This window comes from Sebastes fasciatus, chromosome 10 (genome assembly GCF_043250625.1).
Source record: "Sebastes fasciatus isolate fSebFas1 chromosome 10, fSebFas1.pri, whole genome shotgun sequence".
Classification (NCBI taxonomy): Eukaryota; Metazoa; Chordata; class Actinopteri; order Perciformes; family Sebastidae; genus Sebastes; species Sebastes fasciatus.
The window spans coordinates 10242467-10262989 of record NC_133804.1 but is presented as its reverse complement, the minus strand read 5'-3'; the positions used below and the strand labels follow the sequence as shown (position 1 = coordinate 10262989).

Genomic DNA, 20523 nt, shown 5'->3' with positions numbered 1-20523 from the left:
AATTACTACGGTCACTAGAGGTCGCTGTTGTGTTCTTTTATACCTTCTTTCGGTGATCCACCATGTGAATAGATGATAAAACCTACTAGTGGGTGTAGTAGGCCCCTATTTATCCACATCTACGGGGCTCATAGTGACTGATAATGCCTATTTAATAGCCTGACAACAGTGTAGGCTCCGCGTATTATATCACATACTCCAAACTCACTCTCTCATGATACAAAATGTTACTGTCACTTTGTAGTCACCATGTTTTTCTAGAATAATGCATGAGGGCTGTGTCTGTCTCTCTTATAGCAAGGCCAACCCTCCTCCCTTCCTAACATCTATTATCCCTTCTCCATAGACCATAATAATAATAATAATAAAAGAATCACAGTAAAAAACTGTGACATTTCAAAATTTGTCTGGTTGTCAAGGAGATGTCTCAGTGAGATGTGTCGACCAGACCAGAAGAGGAGCTGCTCTTTTAAAATAGAGAGCGTTTAGTCAGCTGCTGGAGGTGTAACGTGCCTGCCATTAGGACTTTGCAGGCAAACACGGCCGACGCTCTCAGAAGCTCTGGAGGTCCCTCGGTCTCCTGATCAAAATCCATTACAATCTTTCTGCAACCAGCCATTGTTCCAAGAAGCAGCCTCTTGCCGCGGCCTGGCAGCCACATATTGACAGCCCACGTCCAGATGACAAACACACACGTCAGAGAAACACAGTTTTATCAAACACGCTCGGACCTATAAAGCTCCTTTCTCTTTCTCTTTCTGCATACACCCTTGGATCATTTCACTCAATGCCCGCAACTTGCCGGACTCCCATTTAGAGAGAAACCAGTGATGAAACTGATGGAAAGTGCCAAAACCTATTGTTGATAAAAGATGCACACTGCTGTGTTGTGTTAGGGGGATATAAGCGAAGACAGGCAGAAAGGCAGATAGACTGAAGCAGCTGTCAAAATGGTTGTTTGTAGCCCCGCGCGTACTGTGCTTTGGGGAAATAATAAACTGCATCATTAGAACCCCTGTCATTCACAAGTTGTTTGTACCAGACTGGCTGTAAATACCCACAGCAATGCATCGCATATATAGAGGAGCACAGGTCAGCATCATTAGGTGGATCATTTACAGCAAAGCAGATATTATGAGATGATCTGCAGGTGTTATCACGAAACCAGGCACTGCAGCAATAAATTACAGTCATATTCCATCTTCTATATACCATTTTTACACCTGGGCGGCACAGTGGTAAATTGGTTAATACTGTCGCCTCACAGCCGGAGGGTCATAGGTTCAAACCTGGCTTGGGGCCCTTCTGTGTGCTGGGGTGGATTAATGTACAGGCTGGCCTAGGCTGCAGCCTAAGGGCCCCAGATTATTTTTATTATTAAAATGTACTTCAGAGAAAAAAAACACCTTTACCCCTATTGGCCCTTAAGGAACATAACAAAATGAAGCAGCTGATTGGGTAGATGTGGGCCACTTCTACCCAATCAGCTGACCTTATGAACCTGGCCCCATGATGTGACCAGTTTGAAAAGGTCAATTTGAATTTCAAATCATACGTCACTACTGGACAGAATAGCGTTAAAATGAACGGAGCACAAAAATGAAAAGCACAACGGCTGAAAATGCACCATGACCAAGATCTACTAAAAAAAAATCCCTAAATTGGCTAGATATTTCAAGGTTTAGATTAAAGGCTGTCTTAATGTGTGTGTGTGTGTATATGCCAGTTCTCCCCGAGTGTGTATGTGTGGGCCGTGTAATATTCCTAGCATGCTTTTACACATGGCACTAAATAACTTTTTTTTTAAAGCATGATGAGTAAGGGTGGGGGGCCCATACAAAGAGTAGCCTAGGGGCCCCTGACCACCTTAATCAGCCACTGTCTCTGTGGAGTTTGCATGTTATCCTCTTGTTAGCGTGGGTTTTCTCCGGGTGCTCCGGTTTCCCCCCACAGTCCAAAGACATGCAGATTAGGTTAATGATTGACTCTAAATTGCCAGTAGGTGTGAATGTGAGCGTGAATGGTTGTCTGTCTCTATGTGTCAGCCCTGTGATGGTCTGGAGACCTGTCCAGGGTGTACCCCGCCTTCGCCCAATGTCAGCTGGGATCAGCTCCAGCCCCCCCCCCCGCGACCCTGAACATGATAAGCAATTACAGATAATGGATGGATGGGTTTTTGTCACCTGAGCCTTTATTAGTTTACTCCAAATCTTACTTTTACAGATTTTTGTGATTTTGTTTTTACCTGTTGCTCATGGGAACAAATTGTTTTAGACATTTGGAAACGTTGCTGAAATGTTACCAAATCAGGCAGAAAATACCAAACTTCCACCATGCATATATCAATGAGTCAGCATTCCAGCACAGGACAACAGTGCAGCCATATGGCATCACCTAAACCACCTTAATCAGCCACCGACTGTGTGGTGTTTGCATGTTCTCCCTCGTGTTAGCGTGGATTTTCTCCGGGTGTTCCGGTTTCCCCCCACAGTCCAAAGACATGCAGGTTAGGTTAATGGTTGACTCTAAATTGCCCATAGATGTGAATGTGAGTGTGAATGGCTGTCTGTCTCTATGTGTCAGCCCTGTGATAGTCTGGCGCCCAATGTCAGCTGAACTCAGCTCCAGGCCCTCTGCAACCCTGATCAGGATAAGCGATTACATATAATGGATGGATGGATTTTTTGTCACCTGAGCCTTTATTAGTTTACTCCAAATCTTACTTTTATATATTTTGTGATTTGTTTTGCCTGTTGCTCATGGGAATAAATTGTTTTATATATTTGGAAATGCTGCTGAAAAAGGTTACCAAAAGCAGGCAGAAAATGCCAAACTTCCACCATGCATATACTGTATTAATGAGTAAGCGATTACAGATAATGGATGGATTTTTGTCACCTTAGCTTTTATTAGTTTACTCCAAAAATTTTACTTTTATAGATTTTTGTGATTTGTTTGCCTGTTGCATGGGAATAAATTGTTTTATATATTTGCTGCTGAAAAAGGTTACCAAAAGCAGGCAAAAAAAAATACCAAACTTCCACCATGCATAAATATCAATGAGTCAGCATTCCAGCACAGGACAACAGGGCAGCCATATGGCATCACCTGAACCAGTGATACCAGACGACCTCCTGACGAGAGAGAGAGAGAGAGAGAAAGAGAGAGAGAGAGCGAGCCTTCTGCGCTCGTGTTTGTGTCTGTGGCCGGCGGTCTGTGCCACACCCCCTTCTCCTCGGTTGCGGTGGTATGATCCGGGTGAACGGCTGTTATAGCGGCACCGAGCCTCACCAGCAGCCAGCAGCAGCAGCAACAGCATCAACAACCCGTCAGCTTCCTCCGGGTTCAACTGCGGCTAAACACCACCGAGCACCGTGCTCTCCGTGTGACAGTCACACACAGCAACACAACACAAGAGGAGCTGGCTCTAGTACAGCTTCCTGCAAGGAGCTCCATCCCTCTGCGCGCAAAAATCGTTTCGTCGTCCTCTATCGGCATTTTGAGAGCGAGCATCATCAGCATCAGCACCAGCACCGCCTCGACACCAGACCAGCAGCAGCAGCACATACACAGACAGAAACAGAGGTGTCTCATTCACAGTTTTTTCTTTTTAGCAGGAGCACCGCGTCCGCGTCTCAGTCCGATTTCTTTTTGCGCAGTCTTCATCTATTTGCGGGCTTTCTCATAGCGTGGAATCAGGACTAAAAGGAATGGCTTTACGTCGGAAAGGTAAGAGATACCGTTCAGTTCTGGCCTGGTAGTGGGCTCATTGTGGAGCTAAACGAGGCTCTGGTGCTGAGACAACGTGAGTTCACAGGAAATGCTTATTATCAGCTGTTCGGATGGTGATGTGGCCCATGCGTGTGCATGTGTGTGTGTGTGGATGCGGGTTTTTTGATAATGAAAATCAGTGCGCCTCCTTTGAAGTGTGTATAGGGATGCAGACTTTGTGTTGTGTGACAAGCAGTCTGAATAATGACAGTCCCAGGTATATGGTGGAGCTGCTGTGCTTCATATGAATGTGTGTGTGTGTGTGTGTGTGTGTGTGTGTGTGTGTGTGTGTGCATTTCGTTTTTGCACCGTTATTGCATTGCAGCCTTGAGTTGTTTTTGCTCCAGTTCTGGCTCGTCCACTCCATCTCCATCAGCACTAAGGTAGCCTAATGATGCCAACAGGGCCACCAGAGATCCAGGGGGTATAGATCTCTCTGACGCGAGCCTTCTGTCTTCCAACATGCCTACTGGGGGCCAGGGCTGTAGACATGCACCAGCACCAACACCAGGTCCACATCAGGACACATTTCAACACTGTGTGTGACCTGCTTTTATTCTACACATCTTATTCTCACACCTTCTCATACATGAACTTCTTACTGTACCTTTTTCTGGATGATGCTGTTTAAGGTGGTGAAGCCATACAGCTTAAATTGACTAAAATTATTGATATTTGTTTCCACATTGCTTAAAAAATGTGTGAGGGGGTGAAATAATTAACAGCAGCAAATGCATTTTGATAAATCATAATTATTGTGAAGGCAGGGAAAATTGCACCATGGATGGATATGCTCCGATAGATTCGAATTAGACCTCCTCACTCCTCTCCTTCACAGTGGATTATAAATAATTGCTCGGAGTAAACCACTGAAGGCGCATTTCCAATAAATAAATAAATAAGTAATGATGGAAAGCAAAACAAATAAATAAGAAATATTTCTGAGTAATTGTTTAAATATGTTCTTCCATTAAAGGAGAAACTCTCAGAAAGCATCCCATGCTTTTTTCCCCTGCATGGTTTGTTAATCTTTGCTTTACTCGACTACATAGGGAGTGGAATAGTATATCTTGCATTTTGAAAATGCAAATGCATTGTAATCAGAAACTGCAATTTGTCAATATGTCTAATACATAGATCTGATGCACTGGTACCTCTCAGCAGCCACTGTGCACATCTTTCAGTATTGATGTTTGGCTTGTTTCACCCATCAGGCATACCTGCATCTTACATATTATTATGATATCCCAAAACAGCTTTAGTTACAAGTCTATAGGCTTGTAACTAAAGCTGCTTTAATAATAATATGGTAGAACGCAGGTATACCTGATGGGATGCAGTGTGTTCTGTCCGTGTTGCATTGCGTGTCATTGCCTTACCTGGAGCTGCACCGGGCTTAATTCTTCCTTCCCCGGCCCTTGCGTTATTGTTAGTGATGATAAAAAATGAGCCGGCCTGTCTTTACTCTTTGTGATTAATACAGAGCATCTGTGCACGGGGGTTAGGCGCCCACACACACACTCCTTCTTCACACTCTTTGTCACACACACACAAAATACACACTCACAGTCACATGCATGCCGAAGAAGATGATGTAGATTCATGGGGGGTCCTGCTGGGGAGGTTGATGATTGTGATTCTACGTTCATTTCTCCCACTGTGCTGCTGCTGTACTGTAATGTTGATGACAGGGCCGGCTCTAGCCCTTTTGGTGCCCTAGGTGAAATTTGGATTTGGAGCCCCCCCACCCGCCGCACTAGGGTTAGGGTTAAACTCCCCAGAACCCAAACCCCAGCCCCGTAAACTGCAACACACATCAGACATCACATTGGTTTTAAGACAAAAATTACAAATTTTATTTTCATAAATAAAAGTATAGCATTTATTATAGTATAAATAAACAATTGGTCCCTGATATTGTTGGCTTAAAAGTGTTTTAATTCATATTTTTTATTAACAAATATGTGCGGCCGGGCAGATGAAAAAGTGTGACATTACAGGAGTGAAAAGTGTATTTCTTTCTTTATTTCTTTATTTGTTCATTTGTTACTTCAATGCAGAAAATAAGGAAGGGCGCCTACCGGCATTTTAATTTTTTATTTTAATTTTTTAGAGGGCGACCAGCGCCCCAAAGAAGGTGGCGCGCTAGGCGACCGCCTATATGGCCTATGCCGGCGCAGGGTTGATGAGCTGTGTGTCATAGTTGGGGGGCTGCTCATACTATTGTCTGGTGAGTGTGTGGTGTGTGTTGTCCACATGTGGATTTTTTTTGTAAGTCATCCAGGTCTGCTGAAATTATAATTTTTATTTTCAGAATTTTTTTTTTTATTATAATATAAATAAACAGTGTTTAGTGAGTTTCACTACAATTTACACTTTTATTAACAAATAAGTGCGGCCGAGTGTTACAGGGGAAAAAAGTGTATTTCTTACTTTTTTTTCTTTATTTGTTCATTAATTACTTCAATGAAGAAAATAAGGAAAGGCGCCCAACGGCATTATTATATTATTATTATTATTATTATTATTATTATTATTATTATTATTATTATTATTATTATTATTATTATCATTGTTATATATACAGAAGGTTGCGCTCCAGGCGGCCGCCTATATGGCCTATGCCTTTAGCCGCTGCAGGGTTGATGAGCTGTGTGTCATAGCTGGGGGGCTGCTCATGCTATTTTCTGGTGAAGTAAGTGTGTGTGTGTGTGTGTGTTGTCCACATGTGGATTTTTTTTAGGCCCTGCGGGTGTGCTGCGTCAGAGGCAAGGTGGTGATGATGAGCGGTGATTAAGTGCATATTTTAAATGGCACACCCATTATGGCAACGCCTTTCACAATTAAAGGACAGGTCATTGAAATGAAATGTCACCTCGCCAATTATATGCTGTGCACATGCCTCTGATAAGGCATTGGCATTTCTGTCAGTCAACCAGGTAACCTCGTGACCATTCTATCAGTTATTCAGGTTTTTACGTTTGTGCCAACACGCCCCTCAGCACCAGTTAGTGGTTAGCGGTCTCTTTCAGCTGTTGCACACTCACACACACTTTTAATATTCAGACTTGTTGTTAGTGAGCGGGCGGTGCATATGGCGTTTTTTGTGGAAATCCGAAGAAGCTGCTCAGCTCCTTGGCTCGGAGCCCCCGTTATAATTTCAGTGCAACTTCCTGAGGCCTTCCTGGCGTTTTACTGTCAGCACATCCGGTTGTCCTGAGTCAAGAAACCACTAACAAAAAAAGAAATGTCCACTTGTGTCTTATAATTTGTGTTTTTCTGAGATTTGAGTGATATTGCGTGGCCTTTCGGTTAGCGCAGTAGCTGTGCGAGACAGCGGGGGAGTTCTTTTTGTTATCCAGCCCTGCATTATTTATGAATTTTCATTCCAGGAATGCAGTAGCCCCTGGCACTGTAATGCTCCTTTTCTCCCATGGAATCGCTCACACTCGCACTTCCCCTTGTGCCCCACACGTTTTGCTGGCAAAACTAAATTTCCTTAATAAAATTGGGGGTCATGAATTAGTGAGAGGACAAACGCATCGGAGGTTGTTTGTAATATTGAGTGCAACACTTAGTGCTGCAGTCAGAGTTGAAGCTCGCAGGCGATGGGAGGCCCAGTGGGAGTTTTTATCCCTCCCTCCCCTCTTCTCTCTCTTTCTACATGTCCATCATATCATAAGAATGTAATTGCTGGAAAAGCAAAAAATGTGTCAGTGTTCGCCCCCCCTGCTGATAATTTCAAAGTGAAAGAACCCGTGCCACTCGGATAATCACACTGCTGGACCGCTAGTATTTCACGCACAAACACACACACACAGAGACACTTAGACATGTAACCGTACAACTTCAAATATTTACCTTCTTGCTGCAATACTGCTCCGTCCTCGAGAGGAAATGTCCTGCAGTGCTAATTAGGGTTTCCTCTATTCATTCGGCTGTGGTCGGCCACTGCAGCGAGGAAATTGCCGGCGCTGCGATTGAAAAGAAGTGAAACACAAAAGCAATATAATATCACCAAATTACCCTATAAAAACCTCATATGGTAGTACAGGCCCAGTGTTTACAGTTGTGTTTACAATAAATGCACTTAGCACAGCAAAGCATTCTTGGCAACACAACACTGGTAATATGCAGTGAATATTATCAACAGCTTTGGTCCAGCATATGGCAATTATTCTTACAAAGTGATTGACAGAAAATTATAAATAGAACAGAAATAATTAACTCCTTCACAGACATAGTAGCCGTTTTAATTTGTTCACATATTTCATAACAAGTAGAATTTTTTTTTCCAAAGTAAGAGAATACTTTTTAAGATATGAATCTTTTGTCTGAAAACAAGATGTCTCCTGTTTGCTTTCTCTTATTTTTTTGTACCTTTATTACACTATCTTAAAAATATTTCTCCGTCAGCAGCAAGCTTTTTGTCTCCTTTGTGTTTATTTTTTCTCTCCGTATGATAAAGAATCCAAATACAATACTGTTTATTTTGGTTGCTGAAACCAAAAGCGGGACCAAAAGAAGCAGAGAAAGGGACGGAAATAGTATCAAAACCAAAATCACCTTCAGTCACCGATGCTGAAGACAAACAAACACACACACACACACACACACACACACACACACACACACACACACACACACACACACACACACACACACACACACACACACACACACACACACACACATACAGTAATACAGTATATGCTCGAGGCGTTCTTCTTTAAGGTATTTGGCTCCGTCTCAACCGGCGTCTCCAGCCTTCTATTCTCTCTTGTCTTCTTCCATTGGGCTATGGGGCAAGAGTCAGGAACTATGTACAGTTAGATAAGGAGCAGGGTGTTATGTGAGATTTGTATTGTGAAAAAATGCAATCAAAGGCTCCCTTCACTCTCCTCTACCTTCAACACCCCCACCCCCACCCCGCTTTCAGATTCTGGAGACAGAAGGATCAGAGCCGAGAGGCTTATTGGTCAAGCCCACTCTACTTCTCTCTTTAAAATATGAGATTAATTTGTCAAGACGAGTGTGTGTGTGAGTGTGAGAGTGTGAGGAGTGCTGATGGAGAACACCTAGGTACAGTAGAGAGCTGAGAGAGAAGAGCTGATTGAAGCATATGGTCATTTTTGATTGTATTGATTTTGTATATATAGGGCTGCAATTAACAGTTATTTTCATTATCAATTAATCTACCGAATATTTTCTCAATATGTGGCAGGGCTGCTGGGTTATGGCAAAAATCATAATCATGATTATTTTGGGCTATAGGGAGTTCACAATTATTTAACATGATTACTCATTGACTTTGGAAACATCAGGTCTTTAGAAAGAACATTTTGTAACCTACATTTTAAAGTTAAAATTAGGGCTGTCAATCGATTAAAATATTTAATTGTAATCGCAAATGAATTGCCCCAAACTGCATGTGATTATCATAAAGTGGGCATGTCTGTAAAGGGGAGACTCGTGGGTACCCATAGAACCCATTTTATTCACATATCTTGAGGTCAGAGGTCAAGGGACCCCTTTGAAAATTCACTCTGGCTTGCTACAACCTAAAAATTGCCAGTTGTGTTAAAGAAATTAGTATCATTAAAACAAATGTGCGTTATTATCTAATTAACTTTGACAGCCCTGGTTAAAATGCATCAATCTGGTGCAAAATTAAGAGGCTAGATCTATGAAGAACTTTGCGCTCCAGTGAACAATTTAATCATAAAAACATTGGTCGTAAAGATATGAATGGTAATGACACAGCAAAAAAAAGTCATGGTTTCAAGACGGGTCAGGTGGGTTGCCGACATTTCCGCACTGAGGATAGTCCGTCCCGGTTGACAGTCACGCTGGGAGCTGCAGTGATAGAGGGCAAGCAAGCACTAAGTGGCGAGGTCTGGGCGAGGGGTGCTGTAAAGCGCTATCTTCACCCTGGGCCTTTCCTTCACCCACAGCCGGTAATACGCCCGCCGAGGGGGCCGACCCTTGCCCGCCAATCAGGGCGAAAACGCACCGCTGTAAAGGAAATGGATTTATGGGCGCTGGATTTACAACACAACAAAACGAGAGTGTCATTGAGAAACAGAGAAATAAGCACAATAATCTTTTTATGCTGATTATCTTGTTTTCATAATCGTTGGAAGCCAAAATCGGATTTAAACGAAATTTGATTAATTTCACAGCCCTAATATGTTGATTGATTGTTTGGTTAAAAAAATGTCCATCTCAAGTTCCCACAGTCCAAAGTGATGTCAAATGTCCTGTTTTGTTCGACCAACAGTCCAAAACCCAAAGATATTCAATAAACAATCTTAGAATTAGGGCTTTGTATTGGTAAGAATCTGGCGAGACAATACGTATCATAATACAGGAGTTACGATTCAGTATAACGCAGTATATTGTGATACTCTAAGCAAGGTGATATATGCAGATTTTTTAAAATTAATGTCAGGAAGAGTGTCATATTATAAAGAACACACCATCACAGGCATAAAAGCGGAGTAAAGAGAAATTAACGTTTTTATACAATCAGAACAGTTGGATCTGCATTTGCATTTCACAGTCCCTGTAACATCCAACATCACAGCACGACTTTGAGAGGGCACATACACCGAGAGGGAGCATCTCTTAGCAAATGTAATAAAGTATTGACAGAATGAATCTTTAAAGGTAAACTATTTATTAAAAATGAATACAGTATTTTTTAGAATCAATAAAGTGTCACAACATAATATCGCGATATTTTCGATATTTTCTTACACCCCTACTTAGAAGATTAAGAAAACCAGATAATATTCACAATTGAGAAGCTGGAATGTCACTTATGTTTGAAAAATGACTTACTTTTTAATACATTTTGAAATTTGTTGCAACTTAATTTTTTGTCTGTTGACTAAAAATGCTGCAGCTCTAATTACATATATTGTAAGGTGTTTCTTTTATTTTGTCCACCTCTGTAAACATTCTTCACTTCTTAAAGGTTCTTTTTGTTCTGTTGGATTGTGGTACTGTACGGGTGTTCAATTTATTTTGTCCACCCCCCCTATGTATACAGTGTATACACATAAACTATGTGCACTAATATCTAAGCAGACACACACACACACACACACACACAGAGAAAGCCGATGCACACCTACAGGGACACATTTCTCACCGTGAACCTTTTTATTAATCAAGTCAGTGGACAACTTCAGAAGAAGAAAAATCAATTTTTGTTTCTTCCCCAATTTATTACCACATAAATTGTCCTTCACTTCAACGTATACGTCTTTGGTGTCGGTGTCAAAATAATTAAGTTGAAATCCATTATATTTGCGTTGATTTGATCCTGCTGTTGTTGACACGGGGGACAAACGGGAGTCGGCGACGGCCAGGTTTTACACTGACGAGATGTACAGTGGCGTTTCACCTTCACTTAAATCAATATGCAAACATCATTAGGGAGGGATTCTATCAAAATATATCAAATATTCAGAAAACGTTGTTGCACATCATTAACATTCAAACAACTTTAGTGGTAACAAAGTGAAGCGAGATGACCACACCGGCTACATATTAGCCTACAATGGAACAACACATTCTACACCTTCACCTGCACCTTAAGACCATGATAAATACCTCGATATGAATAATGTGTAGCAGCTTTGTTGCGTGCCTATAAAACACAGTGATGGTATACTGTACATCTCCCCTCTAAACGAGTTCATCTATTTCCTGCTGACTGGTAAATAGCCTCATGTGTATCATCAGTAATATTCATAGCTCTACTTTCTAGACGATCATGAATTATTAACTCATAGAAAAGATGAATAGCTCCAAAACGGTGCTTGATGTGTCTCTGCTGGAAGCCATGTTTTAAACAATACAATACAGTATGGTACAGTACAATCCAGTTCAATATGTTCCTCGGCGGGGGGAGTCGTTTTTGTTGTTAAAGGTTTAATTTCCAGAATGAGTCCTGATCCACCGTGAACTCTGGGATGCGTTTCAAGTATCGTCGCCCCGATTTGACTTCTAACTGTAGAGATGCATATTCTCAGCCAAAATCTCAAGCCAAACCTGCACAAAGAAAAGTGACTCGAGCAAAGAAATACCAAACATCTACTCCAAGAACATCATGGCGGCAATGTGTGGATGTATAAAGAGAACTGGATACGGCGTTGGCGGCGGGCTCACGTTTATTCCTATGAGAGTTGCTCAGAGGCGCGTGATGCCAAAATGGTTTGACTTTCCTTTAACCCTGCCTCCCAGCCCTCGGTCTAGGGCTCATTCACATGAACGGTTATTCGATTCGGCAACTTTTAGGACCTAATGATGTAAATAAGAACTATTCAAGTGTTTCTACTGGGAAGTTGATTTACCGAAAAAAAATTATCCGCCAAGTAACAGACGTCTCTTTCCCAAAGAAAGTCTATGAGAAAAAGTCGTTTGTGGCCCGATGGTGTCACGTGACGGACATGGACGTTGTAATTCGTCTGTTGGCCACTGCGAAAATTTGCTTCAAAACCTGGCGCTCTTCCTGGGGGCTTGGTGTGTGCAGCCATTTTTCAAGTATAGCAGTGTTGTCTCCAGATATAACAATCCTGAACTCCCAAATTTTATAAATTTTATAGCACGCGCTGCATGTCATCCCGACCCCGATGTGCCTTGGAAAGGAATTGCTTGGAAAATTCACATTTTGTTCTCTTTAAGACGACACAATCATTCATCTGACAAGCTGCAAAATGAGAACTGCATATTGTTGAGTGAACACGCCCAATGCAGTTTTGCCTTGCAAATTCAGAAAAAGAAGAGGCTGCAATGGAAAATATGATACGGGATGAATGAAAAACAAAAACACGGTATATGATATTGAAGAGAAAAGGGGCTCAAAGTGACTCCCTACCATTTCCTAACTGCAAACCCATTTTACAGTATGAGCTATTGATTTCAAGCTTTGTTTATTTGTTGTCTAGAAAACTGTGGCTCCTCTTTTCACTGATATGCATCTCACACACGCAAGAGGCAAAACCCTCTGGGCTGAAAACGTCGCTTCGATTTCTAACAACCATGCAACTTGCTGAATGTTTGAATTCCCTATATATTCCTCAGAGAACGCGGTTAACCAAACTCCATGTGGCATAACATTGAGGTGCGTTTATGTGCTCCTATACACTGAATAGGCACCGCAGTTTGTTCCCTGAGCTGCTCCTCTCTTTGTTGAGAAGCATCTTTTCCCGTGCGATGTTCCTGAATGCCGTCCGTGTCCTCAGAACTGCGAGAGGCCAGGGGAATCAGAGAGGAGGTGAGGGTTGAGAACGGATCTGAGGAGCCGTGGGGAGCACTCAAGACTGCACAAAAATCCCCTCACACTCCTGGGCTTTTCCACATGACAAGCGTCACATTGCAACGGTGTAGATGGAAGATTAGCCCACTTAGCATTCAGAAATCAATCTGCAATGCATGCTCAACAGCTACTAGTAGATCTTTTCAGCTACTCCTCTGCAGGGCTAATGCTCTTTACTCACTCATCTCTCCGTAATCAACAACTTAATAAAGGAAATACTTTCTAATCGCCAAATCCAATTTCTGCAATCAATGCCATTGATTTATCAATTAATTCTGCATCTTTAATGTCGCCGCTTTGCCTTGCTTTGGGTTGTTTAGCGGTCAAATGCATTATTGAAAGAGGCTTTTTTTCCGAGCAGTGGCTGACGCGGAGAGCTTAGGAGGTTGTCAATCTTGATGTAAAGCTTTATTTGCAAAGCGAGTTAGTGTGAACAGCCTTTTAGTCCTGCGAGGAGGACAGTGACATGTATTTATCTTGCGCGGGAGGAGGAATATCAAATGTGTTGAATAAAGCTTTGTCCTGTCAGGAATATTGATTAAGTGGTTTTGGGTGGTGTCTCTTGCTCCTTGTGTGTGTGTGTGTATTTGTGGCCAAACGCCTGCGTGCCCCCTGCAAGTGAACGTGGTGTTGTGCACACACACAGAAAAGCATGTGTGCTGTTGCATATGCTCGTCCTTTTTGTGTTTTTTTTGTTTACTCCTCGGCCTTGTGGGGAATCAGCAGAGGGGCTTTAGATCAGAGAGGAGTAAAAGTGAATATCATGAAAAGAAAGTCTGGTAAGAAGCAGTGGAAAAAAAAAAAAAGGGTATACCTTAGTTGAGATCTAAAAGAAATAAGTTTTAACTGTAGTCAAGATATAAAGAAACGGCCTTTGAAAAGTTAAAGCGTAGCTACTCCCTCGCTCTAGGCCACATTCAGGGGGCATGAATAGTGTAGGACCTTATGGATTTCATCATGCCGCTCAGGCATGCAGCGTCGACGTGGGATTTGGACTCATGTCAGATATAAATAGTCCAACGTTCCAGGATGGTTTCCCCGGCTCCTGACAGCTCCTGACAAGAACCGATCTGCTCTGCGAGTGGACACACGCGCGCCTTTTTCCTTCTGCTTCTTGGTCACGCTCTCATTCCCGACACCCAGACTCGTCTGTGTCACCCGTGTGGCTCGCTTTGTACATACAAGCGTTAACCTTGGGTGCTAAGGTGTGAGGAATAATGGAGGTATAGGGTATAGCGCACCGGAGGCTGAATGGCAAAGAGGAAATCAGAGAAACAGCGAGCAACACATTCTTTACTGTAAAGGCCAGTATAGAGCGTGTTGATCCTCTATGGCGAGTGGGTGTTCAAGTGTGTTGTTTGCCGGTTTAGTGTGAATTGCTATAAGTGTGTGTGGGCGCACGGGGGCAGTCAGTGTGGGTCCGTCTGTGTGGCTGATTGTCAGCATGTGTTTCATCTTTGAATCATGTCAGGGATACTGTATAGAGAGGTCCAGGCTTGTGTGTGTGTGTGTGTGTGTGGGTTTACACTACAGTATGTGTTGTTCTGGTAAACTCGGCATTAGCGGCGAGAGATTTCAGGCTTGGTCAGCTATGAAAGCACGGCTACGTGACGAGAGTGCTGCTGCCGCGCTGCCCACAGATAGCTAGCCCTTATCCACTAATTAAAACCCTCTATCACTCGCATGTCTCACTTGGCAATCTGTCCATCCTTCAATTCCCCCATTTTCACTGTGAAATCTCTCCATCTCTCATTATCTATCCATCACTCTCTTTATCCTCATTCATCCCTCCCTCTCTCCCTCCCTCCCTCCCTCCTCTCGGCGCCCGCTGAGGGCTCCCGGTGGGCGCTGTACTGTTTTGTTGTGTTTCGGGTGGTTTAGGTATAACAGGGTCCAGTGGGTCCTTCAGGGCCTCTCATCTGAGGCGTCCCTGTCTTACGCCTGAGGAGCTATGGCGATGCTAACGAATAGAACAGATAGCTTTTTAAGCCCTCCCTATCTTTTCACACACACACACACACACATACACATATATATATATACACACACACTCCAGGAGAGGCATCGCTCTCTGGCAGCTCACTGTTTACTCCCGCAGGACCTGTAGCCTGGATCTACATTCGCAGCTACAGACTGCTGCGCCTCGATTCCTTCTGATGATTAAGCCATCATAATGGTAGACAAAATGAAAACCTGCTGCAAACAACAACACCACGACTTCACTTTCAGAGCATCTGCCGGCGACGACAGTTCACGCTTTAGAATGAATACATTCTTCCCATCGTCATTCCCGTGGCTTGCGAGGTCTGTTTAGCGAGCGGGATTAGCTCGCCCTCTGTGCAAATAAGCTTCTTGGAATATGTGTAAAGGCCAGAGCTAACAAAGATAGTAGCTCCCCCACTCACTGGGGGTCTCCAGGCTGTTATGAAAATAAGACCTTCTCTGCATGGCGGAAATGTATTTGTAATCCTGGAACTATACAGTATCAATAATCAGAGGAGTTAATATTGTTGGATGGCACTCTGCTCTCCCCGTCCTCCTTGTTTATTTACCGATGTGAAACTCAATTTCTTCTGCCACCGCTCGCCTGCCTGCCCCCCAACCCACTCTCTCTCTCTCTCTCTTTGCCTCTCTCTATTTTCCATTTTGCATTCTCTCCCTCTTCCTGCTCGTCATGATTTGCAGCACATTCATTTGAGCTTGGAAAGTGTAAATCGGTTTTGACTCGTCCTCATGGTCCTTGCCTTTACACATGACCGTCTCCTCCGCCCGTTGCTGTTTGTGTTGTTGTTGTTGTCGGACATCTCAGGGACCCCGCCCCTCTGGAGATGACTTGGAGCGTAAATCCTGTTTAAAAGCAACTGTGTGTGTGTGTATGTGAGCCTCTATCACTTCTCTAAGCAGATTTGCAAAAGAAAAGAAAAAACAGCCCACTGGTCTGCTTGCACTGTTTGAGCAAATGGATGGATCGGACGGGGATGAAGTGGGTGAAGAGTCCCATTAGATATTATTGCAACTGTGTAGCCACGGATTATCACTCCACACACACATACTGGTTGCATGTGTGTGTGAAAGAGAACGTGATAAGAGATAGAAAGAAGCGGGTTAGCAGGGGAGGAGGCGGGGGTGTGGGAGAGAGTGACGATTTAATGCGATGCATGTGTTTCAGTCAGTGTTGTCACTTTGTGTTAATTTTAAACTGAGCAGAGAATAGTCCTTTACACACTGATGAATTATGGATTAGAATTAAATTTGATATAAAAGCACACAATAACACACATATACATGCATTCTCACTGTAAGCAACTACTCACTGTTGTGTAAACAAACTCACATGAGATGCATTTCACATTTTCACCTGTATCTAGGAACAGCTTTTATTGTGTTGCTGTATTTAGTGACAGTAGTCTATCAATAAGTAAGCATTCCACTGCAGTACACATGCAGAACTGTATTGTGGTTGGTTGAATTGCATAAATCATTGAAGTCTATGAATTTTACATACTTTAGTCTTGCATAGAGACGATTAAGATCTGTTGTTATTCGCTGACAGCACGGTGATGCAATCAGTCAAGCACTTAGTTAGCTTTGCTAAGGGATGCCTCGGTGCACTGTGTGGCCCCGTGCTCTGCATGTACATCAAAAAATGATGAGCGAGATGATACAAATCTTGTAGTGAAGGTTTTGAGAAGATTCCGGTATTAAAAATTAACTCTAGCGGGATGCTACTTATTCCGACGTCACAGGGCCTTTCCGGGGCCGTCCTTGTGTGTGTGTGTTTTCTATGAATAGCAACCCATAGCGAGCCTATGGCGCCCGCCACGCCCCGAGGTGGTCGTTCCTCGATCGCAAATCTAGAATAGTGTTGTGCTCAGGTGGCACATGCTGACTTGTCCTACACAACGCCCATGTGCCTTGTTTGATGTGAGCTCGGCTCTAGGAAACAACCTCCAGGTTTTGACATCAAAACCGAGAATCAAACCCCCTAATGGGCACCCCACTGTGGGCTAGAATTAGCGAGAATAACCCCCGCCAGCAGGCTTACTTCTCTAAATGCAGGGGCCTCGGAGGACGAGGTGGAGGGTGTAGAGCGTGCAAGGTAGGGGCGAGGATGAGAGGGAAGGAGGAGGTGGACTGGTACAAGAAAGAGGGGAAGGGGATTAACAGGAGAGAGGTGTGTTTTAAAGAAAACAAGACATTTGTACACGTCGATATACTAGCAGGACTACATGCACTACTAAGCAAAATGTTCACTGGACCGGCCTGTGCGTGTGCACACACAGGACGGTTGAGAACAAGACGGCGCGCTCGTGTGCAGGATTGCATGCTTTCATTTTCGCGTGTAAGCGTGTGACAGACATAAAACGGGACAGAGAGCCTCTGTAGAGACAGACAGCAGTCAGTGCCTGCAGCAAGCTCAGAGCTCACAGGGTAATGTATACTCGCTCCTCGCCGTACCAGAGAGAAGGTGACACCAGTCAATCCCATTCTGACAGGGCAGCTGAGATAATAGCGGGCTTTGATTCCTTGCAATAACTCCTGCCAATCAAAATGAAAGGCATCGTGATTGCAGGGAAACCACAAGTGTGTGCGTGTGCGTGTGCGTGTGTGTGTGTGTGTGTGTGTGTGTGTGTGTGTGTGTGTGTGAGACGCAGGAGCTTACAGTATGCTACAGTACTGTTCGGGTAATTGCATGCAAAACGTGGGTATGTATTTTAAAGGTTTTCTTGAGAGATGGATGCAAGGAGAGATGAGTGCAGAGCTCTTACGGATCATCTGCGCTATGATAATGTCTGCAGGGGGGTGTGAGAGATGAACGTGCGAGCGACTTGGCCCATTTTTTTGACTGTTTGCTGTCAGGGGTCGGCGGGTGGTCTGTGCGTACGTGCGTGCATGCAAACCCGTCCGTGCACGTGCATGCAAGCGGGGGGAACGGGGAGGGTGAGCGCAAGGCTAGGGGAAGGAGTCTTTCAGGTGGAATAAAAGCATTACTGCAGTGGTAGAAAGGTCAGCTGTAAACTTGTATCAGACTGGTGGTGATCACCCCGTGCTGCAGATCTCTGAGGTATTGAGCAGGCACGCTCTAATGGCTTTGATATATGGACTACAGGACTCCCTGAAGAGGTCAATACCATAGCACTTTGTCTCTATGAGCAATGACCCTCTCAAGCTCCATTTAGAAGCTTTATATCTGCAGGAAATAGGCTGGAAAGGCCTCGGGCAGGGCACGGCGAAAGAGAACTAATATGAATGAAGTATTTTCTAATCACTTCTTGTGTGCTCCGATCGGTGTCCCAATCAATCATTAGTTATGGCGGTATAAGCATATTGCGCCGGGCGTTATCAGAAATAGATTTTTGATGTGGTTGAAAGAAAGAACAAGAGAATCTGAGCTGAGTAGAGCTGATTTATCATTACTCTATTTGGAAGTGCAACGACACTTTAAAAGGACTGGTGTCTATTAGTGTTTCATCGTTACTTCGGAATCTGGTGAGTCACAGTTATTTAATGAGAGTGACAGACGTGAGGCTCGGCTACAAATTTGTTGATTAATCCGCGACTTGTCAATGGTTGTCTGTAAAAGAGAGATAAAGTCAACAAGTAGCTGGAGAAAACCACAAGTGACAGAACGGAGAGCTGTACTTGATTTTGGACAATTTCTCTTCAAACACATCCGGACGTACAGTAATGGCCACCATCGCGGTCCCTTCAGAGCGTATTGATTTGGAGCTAACCTTTGGTGTGAAATATGAAAGAAGCCAAATACTGTTTATGAATGTCCGCTGTAATTGGAATGAGCAGATGTTGCAGTATTGCTCCGCTGTGTTCAATAACAGACTTTCTTGTGCTATTTTTCTCCTCTTTCCCCTGTTTCCCTTCATTTTCCTCCACTGGCCCATCCTTCTTCCTCGCCGCTGTCCTTTCCCTGCCTCCCTCACTACTTTACCCTTTCCCTCCTTTCCCCTCCTTCGTCTTTCTCACCTCCAGACTCTGTGCTCTGTGCTGTGGCTGCGCTGAGTGACTAAGTGGAGCCCCTACGAGCCATGGAGGAGATGGACAGCAAACCCTACCAGCCGTTGTCTAAGGGGCGCCATGAGATGGAGATGTCCTACACCAGCTCATCTGACGAGAGCGAGGACGGCCGCGCCCACCACCGCTCCTACACCTCGCGCGAAACCCTGCCCGACTACACGCACGAGCTGCGCCTCACCCTCGGATCGCACCGGGAAAGACAGAGCAGCTACACCCAACCCCAGCCAGGTACCACCACCCTCAGGGCGAGCTTATAGGCTGGATGTGTTTACATGTAAATATGCACCCACAGGTGCACAGATACTGTATACATACACACACACACACACACAGACAAATGGATTCTGGCACACATATGGTGGACACACACAAAGACGCACACACTGAGGTCTTTAAAAGGGCCTATGTGAATGACCTATTACAGTCCACAATGAGCCAGAAGGACAGTCGGAGGCAGCCAATTACCTCTTCTCCGCGGAGGTGATATTTCTCTCACACAGCTAAACTAGGTCAACCCCAAACCTCTCTGGCCTCACCTGGGGTGGAACACCACCCTTCATCACACACACACACTTACAGACACAGACGTGTGCGGACATAGGCACACACACTGCAGACGCACGTTGACACATACACACCGAAAAATTCCTCCCTGCCGGTGACGGGAGGAGAAATGGGCCAGCGCGTGCTGTGATGGATGGCCTTTATGCAGGTCATGTGTGGTGTTAAGAGAGAAGCCGCACCTCATCAGGACAACGCCGCTGTGCAGGGTTCACAGTGATCAATAGTTAGTCTCTCCGCTACCCCAACCTCCTGCTACTGTGCAACTCCTACCCACCATGCTAACAAGCAACATTAGCCATTCACAACAGTTGCAACTCCTGACAAGCGGGCCGCTCCGGGGACTCCGTGGTTTGAATGCCACTTTCTATGGATTTTACCGTATTGTTCGCCACTCGGCGCCCCGTCGATGGCCATTAGTCATCGTCATGTCTTTCGCAACATCGCGGTGTCAAAGATCACTTGCCTTTTTTCAGCAGTTACGGCTTTTCTGTTTCCATAACAAACAACATCCCCTGCCTTCAGTGTCATATGGTAAGGTGCAGAAGACCCCCCAAAGCAGCCTTTGAAATGTCAATGGCAGCCGGTTCTGCGAAGCACATCTGTTCATCTTTGGGCAACAGAGTTATATATAGCATACCCTACCTAAGTAACCAACTGTTAAGGGGGGACATCGCCTCCAGTGACGTTTTTAATGGATTACGGTGTTCCTGACAAAGATCAGCCAATTCCCCACCCATGTTCTTCATATTTTCCTTCATCTTTTAAACTGCCACATCTTGCCCTCTCCTCCTTCCCTTTCCTTCCTTCTCTTCTCCCAGCTGTTCATT

General features: G+C 44.2%; 1 protein-coding gene across 1 annotated transcript in view; it reads left to right on the top strand.

The window, feature by feature from the left end:
• Window positions 1–3208: 3208 nt before the first annotated feature.
• The window catches only part of tenm1 (teneurin transmembrane protein 1), a 213779-nt gene continuing 196464 nt past the window's right edge, over window positions 3209–20523 (top strand). The window contains exons 1-2 of the mRNA XM_074648019.1: window positions 3209–3729; window positions 19088–19360. Coding sequence (XP_074504120.1) covers window positions 19144–19360 — 217 coding nt within the window. The 5' untranslated portion in view covers window positions 3209–3729; window positions 19088–19143. The remainder of the gene's footprint in view (window positions 3730–19087; window positions 19361–20523) is intronic.